Genomic DNA, 9,711 nt, shown 5'->3' on the forward strand with positions numbered 1-9,711 from the left:
GTTGTTCCTGTTCGCCATGGCGATTGCCCACGTAGCCACGGAGTACGTTTTTTCCGACTTTTTATTGAAGGGGTGCGTCTGGAGCTGGCGTTGGACAAAATAGTGACGTTTCTAGCGGTGGGGTTGCCTTTGTTTCTCATCTCTCTCGCCTTTGCTCAAGAGGTATCAGTTGGTGAGTTGTGGGGATCCTCTGAAAAGCAGCCTTTATCATCTAATCAAGATATTAGATCTATCAGTCAGTGAAGATCCCGGCAGAGCTTCCTACACATTAACCACTATGGGAGTGTTTCCATAACACAACAATTATGCAGGGGCGAGTAATATGATATTTATAGAGGATACATATAGTAAATGACCAGAAAGATGAGGTGTGAGTAGCTACTAAAGAAGGTGTGGTTTACGCCCTGACACAGAGGAAGGCATGGACGCTGCTGCTGATGATGATGATAATGATGGAAACTGTAGACACATGGGCATATGCAGCTTCACATGCTGACAGACTCTTCTTCATGCACCGTAATCAGGTCCTTATATGAAGCTGGCGCCATAGGACTTGCAGAATGTTCTCTAGAAACTGGAAGATTATCTTCATGACTTCCTCTTTAGTATAACCACAACACCGCTCCATTAGCAGTTTGACAAATCCACTTAATCTCTATCATAATCTTCTCAGGTTATAATACCTGCAGTCTGTTTTTATCATTCTCTGCTCAGCACTGACAGTCCTGCCAGACATACTCACACAGGATGGATCGATTACTGAGAAAGCTTCAGTAAAAGGACTGAAAGACAGTGTGGTCAAAATATTGATTTTCCCTGTTCAATAAACTGATCCATTTAACCCGATTCCCTTTAAACCCAAGCAGCATTAGATGAGTATTTTTTTTCACAGCAGTAATTTTGGCTTGTCATAGTGGATAAAGCATATTTGTTCCTACACAAACAATGGGTCTGCTCTACTTAGGTGTCCCAGTAATAGCAGTGTGACAGAGTAAAATCAAAGTAGCTAAATGGAAATCAGCCATTGTATATACATTGTGTTTATAAATGTCACAATATATGTATTCATGAGCTCCATGAAAAAGCCTATCATGCTTTTAATGGTATGGTAACAATTTGAAGGTATTTTTGCTGTAGGAATTTATAATGTTCGTTAGTTTCGGAGCATCAACAAGTAATATTGATTGAGAAACCAATCAAAAGATTTAATGATATTGAAAATAATTGTTTGTTGGCAAAATGTTAAGGTCTGCTGACTATCTGGGACACTTATGAATTCTACATGCATGACTGAAGTTTTTATTGTACCCCTACTATAATAGGGCTGTTATAATTGTTGACATAAAGTATGCTGAGAACAACCTGTCACAAGCAACAAATTAGGCCATGAGCACAGAGGTGTGAGGACAGACACTTACTGTGGGGTTTGTTTCTCTTTGCTGAATCACCAAAATGTCAGGTCCAAATAACTCTTCACATTTCTCATCCAGGTACCCAGATCAGCTGCTTTGCTCCCACTAACTTCTCTTGGAGACAGGCAGCATATGTGGACTCCTTTTGTTGGGCAGCAGTACAGCAACAAGCAGATAGTTCACCACTATGGCTACACAAGGTGCAGATGCCCCCTCAACATGCTCTGGGATGGAAAATGATAATGAGTGTTAAAATTTTGATCATGTGTATACTGGGATTTTTCAGATATGTTCTTCTCTTGTTTCCCCTAATTTCTCTGACTCTCTCAGTTCTTCCCATACATCCTGCTCTTGCTGGCGATCCTCATGTACATCCCTGCCCTGTTCTGGCGTTTCACTGCTGCTCCTCACCTCTCCTCAGACCTTAATTTCATCATGGAGGAGCTAGATCGCTTTTATAATCGTGCCATCAAACTGGCAAAGAATCTGGCATCCTTAGATAGCAAGGATGCACCTGAGGACACCCAAAGGTAAACACTCTGTACTTCCACCAATTTTACTCACTATAGGGACCTTAGACAGTTTTTGGCATGTGATAACATACATTAGTTTCAAAAGCAGTTGCTTAATTTAAAGCCTTTTAAATATTTCCATAAGACTGTGTTATGTTTCCATATGAAAGTGTGACTGAATCAAAACAGCAATGAAACCAGTATGGTCTGTAAAAACAAAAATAACATAATGAAAGTTGCTCTTTAGAGCTGAGGTGAACTTCATTCCGACAATAATTCTCTCTGGTTTTGAGTGACTTCATCTATACAGACTGAAACTAACTGATAGTGCAGGTGCTTCTGGTACTAGTTCTCACCAGGAATCTCAGATGTTTCTACAAAACCTTATTCAAGAAAATAAATTAAACAATGCTATAATTACATTAAAATCTCCACAACAATTGTATTATTATTAGAACACTAAGAATGTGTCTCGGAAAATTGTATGGAACAAGAGATGGTCTGTTTCTAGCTGTGTTTCTTTCAAACCCATTTTGTTTGTGTTATGGGTTTCTCTCCTGGTACATGGTATGTATATTTAAAAGATCTTTCTGCTAATTGCCCATTCACCTTATTTCTGCAGCAGTTCTTTGGAGCTGACTGAAGGCTGCTTCAAATACCCTTTAGTGGAGCAATATCTGAAAACCAAGCGTTTCTCTCACTGCCTTGTGGTCAAGTACCTGGCATGTCGGAGTCTGACTCTGCTGATCCTCCTGCTGGCCTGCCTCTACCTGGGCTACTACATCCGCCTGGCCTCCCTCACAGATGAGTTTCCCTGTGACCTGCGGACAGGACTGCTTAAGAACGACAGCATGGTGCCATCGGCAGTTCAGTGCAAACTCGTGGCAGTGGGTGTCTTCAGGTTGCTCAGCTACATCAACCTGGTGGTGTATATGCTTCTTACTCCGCTGGTGGTATATGCTGCTGTTGGACCAGCTCACCAGAGCTCCAAATTCCTTCAGCCTTATGAGATTCTGCCAGGATTTGGTGCCTTGGGTGTGGTCACGCCGTTCTACAATGACCTCAGTATCTATCTGCTGTTCCTGCAGGAGAACCTGAGTGAACTCAAATCTTTCAAGTGTCTGCAAGTGGGTCCCTGTACAGATCGTGACAGACCAGTGTGGTGTTTTAAATATGTCACTTGCTGTTGCTTTTGCTTGGAAAAATTAAATAAAATGCTTTATTGACAGGTGCTTGAGCTGCTGCAAGAGGCTGGAGATGAGGGGTTTGACACCATGTGCCTACTCCGAACTCTGGGTCAAGTGAAGACTGATGTGTTAGACAGTAAGAAGACATGCTTACGCAACAACAAAGATACTAAGGCTGAAGAATGAATCTTCTAAGGTAAGGGAAGAAATTAAGTCTTTTTCTCCAAGTGAATTTGACCAGCAGGTGCATGGGGTGGATTTTAATTTTAATTTTTTGTTTTTTCCCTTCAGATTCTGGCTTGTTACTAAATTACTGAATTGATAAGAATAAGCCTTGCCGTGATAAAATGGGAGAACTGGGAGAAAACATCTGGTGATGTATTGACCTAGAGAGGGGTAATCCATAAAGAAGAGACCTATCTCCATCACACACCCCTCTCAGATATTGTATTTAAAGTAAATGTGAAGAGCCCTCAAGGATAAGTGTCTCAGGTCTAACATTATCTGCTTTAGACTTTAAATCATTTTTTTCTGAAAGGACATATCTACATTTTCCTGTGTTTTGATTTTTTAACACTGGCATCTGAAATGCCTTCTGCTGAAATTAAGCCGTGTTCCCTGGACTGAATTCCTGCTGTACATTACTTTTCCTAGTAATAAAGCAACCTACATCCATGGCCTCTATTATAGATGAGAGAAACTTTTCAAGCTTAGCTGTGTTTATAATTTAGGTGTAATGATAAAAAGTAATTACTGATGAAATTTTTTCCATCCAAAGTAAGCTTAGAATATACATGAATGGTTCGATATTATAAGAACCACTGTGTGAGCTTTGGCTGGACTGTAAAGCATGTGAATATTTGCGTATATTCAGTCATTATCAGTTATTGTCGTTTGCATGTTATTATTGACTTATAGAAATAAAGAATTTCATTCTTAATAAAATCTTTTTTTTTCTTTTCATTAACATCCTCTAAATATTAATATACATATAATAATTAAAATGAATTCATGGTAACACCACATTGTAGATGTTTTCCTTTCATGTATGTTTTCATGGATGCAGTGGAATGATTGGCATATTTGTTTTGTATATATACAATCTATATACACAATAGATTAGAATACAAAAAAATAATTCCCTTACATGAAATATTTTGCCTATAAAGTTCAGCTTTAGTTGAGACCTTAGTTTTCGGTCTATTGAGGCTTTGTGCAAAGTGTTTATATTTTACACCAGTAAATGAAGTGGGGAAAAATATAACAAAAGTCAGAAACAAAAACGTACTTCACATGAAAATTTAAGATTGATATTAACACTCGTTTTTTGCAGCAGCATGGGAAGAAGGAAAGGTGGGACTTCTTCTCTTGGTATTTAATAGCGGTTTGCAAGCGACCCAAGGGTACATTACCGCCACCCACTGACAGCTTTGGCTTTGGACGCCCATTCAGCTGTTAGAGTTGAGGGCTCCTCCTCCAGCGGCTACAGGCTCGTTGAATGATGTGATTGGGCAATCTCTTTCTGACGTCATATGTATTGTCCAATGACATGTGAGAACCGAAGCTTCGTTTGTATTTGGTTGATGAGCGGAGCTCCGTTGTAACGTAGAGAGATTAGTTTGTGCAAGTCACAGTTCGTTTGTTTTACAAACTCGTACATTAGTCACAGCTAGAAATATATTTCTTTACATGTTTTAATCACTGCCTTGTATGCAGGTGAGTGCTTGGTTTGTCGTATGGATGAGGAATTCTGGCTAAGTCGCTTTGTTAGCAACATTAGCTTAGCTGAAAAGTTAGCCCAGATTGTTACCTTACGCCCGTTCAACGCCACCGTTAGCTTTAAACGGTAGCCACAATTACGCTTCCCATCTTTACATAAGCCGGCGCGTCAGAAATAACCCCAAACAACACTTACGCACTTTTTACTTGTCTCGTTCTTAGTTTAAAGTGACAAAGTGCATGGCGGCGGTGGCTTATTATCGAACCTCGTTAGCATTTGCTAATGTAAATAGCTGTGTGCTTTGAATTCTAACGACGTCTGTGCTTACAGCATTAAAAGCTCTAATAGGATTTATTTTGGGGCTAGGTGTCCCATCGTCATCCTGAATCAGAGCAGCAGATATGGTAGAGCCAGCGTCACACAAGTTTGCATCTCTAGAAGAAGAGCTGGGCTTCTGGAAGGAGCAGGCAGAGAGACATCAGCAAAGGTATTTAACAGTTGCAGGCTGTCATTGTAAAGCACACACTACTTGTCAGTCAGCTGTATTACATAATCAGATGGCTCTGTACATGTCTATACATGCGTGGAGTTCATTTAGGTGGAGCTAAACACTGTTCTGTGATTGCCAGGGCTGCAGAAGCTCATGAGGAGCTTCAGGAGTTTCAGCAGATGAGTCGGGACTATGAGGCTGAACTGGAGGCTGAGCTGAAGCAGTGTGAGGGTCGTAATAAAGAGCTACTGCTAGACAACCATCGACTTCACATGGAACTGGAAAGCATAAAGGTAGGACTTCTTTATTACAAACTGGGCTGGCTGGGCTGCTACAGAGCTAAAGAGTGCTCTGGTGTTCTAGTTAACAACATGAAGATATTTCATTTACCCATTAGAAACAGATACACCCACCCACAGACAGCGTTTAGCCAACCCAAAGTCAGTATGTCATTGCCACTGCCACCAGGAAAATTGCTGCATAGCTATAAAGCAGCTGACTGCTATTTTCGTTCAGTGGTCCATGGGGAAGGGCACATAAATGGAAGAAGTGAAAGCAGGATTGTGCTAAAAACCTCTGATTGCTCAAAGGTTGTTGAGGACGAAGACAGAGAAAGAATATTATATGGGATTTCTGCCTCAATTTATGTCTGGAAAATACACAGGTTATCTAGCTATGCTGGTAGCTGCACTGACTAATAATCCTCTATGACAGCAAGCTTGGTTTTGTCATTGTCAGCTAATTTGATGTTTATGTGCTGGTCACAGGAGAAATTCGAGTCCCAGCATTCTGAGGCTTTGAGGCACATCTCAAACCTGGAAGAAGATCTGGCACAGACCAGAGCAGTTAGAGATCACCTGCAGAAATACATCAGAGAGCTTGAGCAGTCCAATGATGACCTGGAGAGGACTAAAAGGTCAGTGTCTCTCACAACTGTTGTGTCGTTATCTCATCAATTGACTTTATGGCCGGACAACAGGCTTTGTCTCTTGTGAGCAAAAGCATGAGTTAGACTTAAGCCTGCTTAGACAATATACACAGTGATTCATTGTGGCTAACTTTTATTGACGTGTCCTCTCTGCCTGTCTCAGGGCTACAATTATGTCTCTGGAGGACTTTGAGCAGCGAATGAACCAAGTCATTGAGAGGAATGCCTTTCTTGAAAGTGAGCTAGACGAGAAGGAGAACCTGCTTGAGTCTGTTCAAAGGCTCAAGGATGAAGCCAGAGGTATGCACACAAATGTACAATCACTGCAAATAATTCCAAAGTTTACAAAAACTGCTGATTTCTCTACAGATTGATAGCAACTGACCCAGTGAATTTCAAATTTTGCCGCTGTGTTTTTTTTCTGTTTATTCTATATCCAAGCTAATATGTGTTGTATGAGTATACATTTGTACTGCCTGATTTCACTATGACTTAAAGTGTTGTACCAATGTTTTCATGCTTAGTTCATTACTGATGAAATACACTTGATCATTTTGATGTACAGATTAAGTTCAACATTATGCACAGCATTATCATAAAGCAGATACAGCATGACATGACCAAAATTAATTAGTCAGTTTGAAGACTGCAAAAAAACCAGTGTTTTTCTGGAGACACTTCACCCTGGAATCTCTGTCATTGGTTTTTCTTCTTTGTACCAGATCTTCGCCAGGAGCTGGCTGTACGTCAGAAGGAAAGACGTCCGTCCAGCAGCCTGGGCAAAGATACAGATCGATCAGATCTGCCCTGCCCCTCAGCTGCGAACCCTTGTATCCCTGTCACACCCTCCAAACCTCTAAGTTCATTTGCCACACCATTAGCTTCCAGCATCCGACGAGGTACATAGAAACAACTTTACTGCTGTAATAGCTACACTCATAAGTAAACATACCAACTTGATATGAATATACTATGCACTTACTTACTTGTATCTGTTGTGTTTTAGGGGATAGTTTGACAGGGACTCCTCTCACTACATCTGCTAGAATATCTGCACTCAACATTGTGGGAGAGCTGCTGAGAAAAGTTGGAGTAAGAGATTTAACAATAATGTACCACAACATCCAGTATATATCCTGTCAGTATTATGCTTTCGGTGAATACAGAAGTATGATTATAGGCCTCGGTGTTGCATATATGAACATTTTTTAATTTTGCCAGAATCTGGAGTCTAAGTTGGCATCCTGTCGAGACTTTGTGTACGACACGTCTATCAGCAGACCGGCACTTCCAGCTGGCTCTGGTAGTCCTTCTGGTTTAGAAACATGCCCTGAGGTCCACACTGCCAGCATGAGCCCTCCCCCTCAGTACGACAGGTGAGTGGGGGGAAAACAGCATTAAGGTCTGAAGTGTAATCATTAGAAACATAATTCTGTTTACTATTACTACTCTGCTTGGACCAATGTTAATATTAGACTAATAATGTTGGAACTCAATTCAGTTGTTTCCAGTGCATCAACTATCTTAAACTGTACTGTTGATTTTATCTCAAACTTCAAAACCTTCATTTTTATTAAATGCTAAAATGGGAGTCACAAGACCTGAAGCAATAACCAGGTGGAATTAGTCCACATGAGTCTATAAGTATGTTTACATTTTTATAGGATAATATCACTATATAAGTCAGCAAATATTGATAATAATAAGTATTTGCTAATTTAAGGTTTATTCCTGTGTGCATCTGCTTCATTTTGTCTTGCAGTTTAGTAAAGCGGTTAGAGTTTGGACCAGCTCCTCCCAGAGGGGTCTCCCAGGGTACCCTGTCCCCACAGGGAGGGGTCAAGATCCTGTTATGAGACACAAGATGAGCCACCTCCCTCCTTCAGTGACCCAGCCCTGACCCCCCTCTTTATTAAACTCTAGTGATGGGTCTTTGAACTGAACTGTCTTCCTGTGTCGCTGTGTGCCCTGCTGCAGTAATTGAACAAGAAAGCCACTCTCCTTGCTCCGTGCCCCACATACTCAAGCGCATGGACTTCTGCTGCCTCAGGCTAGTATCACACCATGTCTGTCATGTGTCTATCAGCCACACTACAGCTTGTGTACAAACAAGGAGCACACCTTTTCTTCCACTGTATAGTCTTGGTAACAGTCTACTGATTTGCTTTTTGTGATGGATCAGGCACAACAGGGCTTTGAAACATTTCTACTCTCAGAAAATAAATGAAGGGGGGTTGCAGCACCTGGTCATTAATCCCCTGGAAGTTATAGCCACTGGATGTGACCCTAGTACAGGGACCAAGAACCTGGAGTGTCATTTTGCAAACAAATATTGTGTTTGTGACCAATTCTAAACCAAAGCTGTGATAAATTGAAACCTGATCAAACATATACATCATAGGTTAGGGATTTATTTTTTTTGTTCCTGATATGAAAAGATTGATTTTATTTTAAGTTGGTCTGGGACTTTAAATTGTTAATCATGATTAATTTACAGAAACAATAACACGCTATTGTTTCTGTAATTAATTAATTGCAATTGACACATTAAAGTCTCAGTCCTAGTTTTAAGTAATATCTGTTTTTGTTTTTCATTCTTTAAACTAAATGCTTTAATAATGCAGATATAATAAATAATGGAATCAGATTAGATATTTTGTGAAAATAATGTTTTGTTTTTTTTTCTTTCTGTGAACCACCAGACTCAGGCTACTACTACAAAAGATTGTAGCTGTGAGTTCAAAGCAAATTAGTTGCTCCAATGTATTGATATTTCAGCTGTAGCTGCCTTCATCTGCATTTCTGTCTTCAGTCTAAGTAAATGAAGTTGGTTATCTGCTCCTCATGGTGCCTGGCTTCTAAAAATGAGGGTCTATCACTTTCATTCAGGGGCAGTTTAGTAGTTCTTTCAGGTCAGTTTGACCCAGGTTTTTCTCTCACCACCTTCATGTCATCATTGCACAGAGTTGTTTTTAACAGACTAACTATTTTCTGGTATGCAGAGCTAATACATGTATAGTAATAGGTTTTCTGCCTCAAAGATAAAGTTTGTCCTGCTGCAGATCTTAAATTTAGTGTCCTTTTGAAAGTTTTTTTTTTTTTTTTTTTTTAAAGAATAATTTTGAGTAGAGAATTTAGATGGACACACGTGCTATTGAATATGATAGTAATACTTCTCTTCCATAGGTGTGCAACCTCCTGCCTGTCAAAGCTTATATGGTGTGTGAATGAGAAAAAAATCAAGCAATAATAGATTTTACCAGGTGAAATATAAGCACAGAGCAGATTATAGTCATGTAGTTATGTATACCCTATGTTGAAAACCATTTTCCTGTGTTTTGGTAAAAGATATTATGAATAGAGAAATGGAATGATTAACAGTTGTAATGACATCTCACTTCTTCCATCTAGCAGCCCATTAAGCAGATACTACAGTACATATTTAAACATCACATTTATACA

At 39.9% G+C, this 9,711-nt stretch overlaps 2 protein-coding genes across 3 annotated transcripts; both read left to right on the top strand.

The window, feature by feature from the left end:
* Positions 1 to 16: 16 nt before the first annotated feature.
* On the top strand, positions 17 to 3,297 carry LOC113128547 (pannexin-1-like). Its single transcript, XM_026303960.1, is given in 6 exon segments — positions 17 to 65; positions 68 to 172; positions 1,491 to 1,612; positions 1,743 to 1,942; positions 2,547 to 3,051; positions 3,154 to 3,297. Coding segments are annotated over 6 exon segments (1,125 nt in total).
* A 1,379-nt stretch (positions 3,298 to 4,676) lies between these two features.
* On the top strand, positions 4,677 to 9,523 carry LOC113127881 (nuclear distribution protein nudE homolog 1). 2 transcript variants are annotated; one of them, XM_026302755.1, is made up of 9 exons: positions 4,677 to 4,827; positions 5,198 to 5,318; positions 5,461 to 5,614; positions 6,089 to 6,237; positions 6,413 to 6,549; positions 6,972 to 7,148; positions 7,256 to 7,341; positions 7,471 to 7,625; positions 8,012 to 9,523. In XM_026302755.1, the coding sequence occupies exons 2-9, from the start codon at positions 5,233 to 5,235 to the stop codon at positions 8,103 to 8,105; spliced, it is 1,038 nt and encodes a 345-aa protein (XP_026158540.1). In that variant the 5' UTR covers positions 4,677 to 4,827; positions 5,198 to 5,232; the 3' UTR covers positions 8,106 to 9,523. The 2 variants fall into 2 exon arrangements, with proteins under 2 accessions (XP_026158540.1, XP_026158542.1); XM_026302757.1 differs by having other exon boundaries at positions 4,677 to 5,318.
* The last annotated feature ends 188 nt before the right edge of the window (positions 9,524 to 9,711 follow it).

This window comes from Mastacembelus armatus, chromosome 1, assembly GCF_900324485.2.
Source record: "Mastacembelus armatus chromosome 1, fMasArm1.2, whole genome shotgun sequence".
Lineage (NCBI taxonomy): Eukaryota > Metazoa > Chordata > Actinopteri > Synbranchiformes > Mastacembelidae > Mastacembelus > Mastacembelus armatus.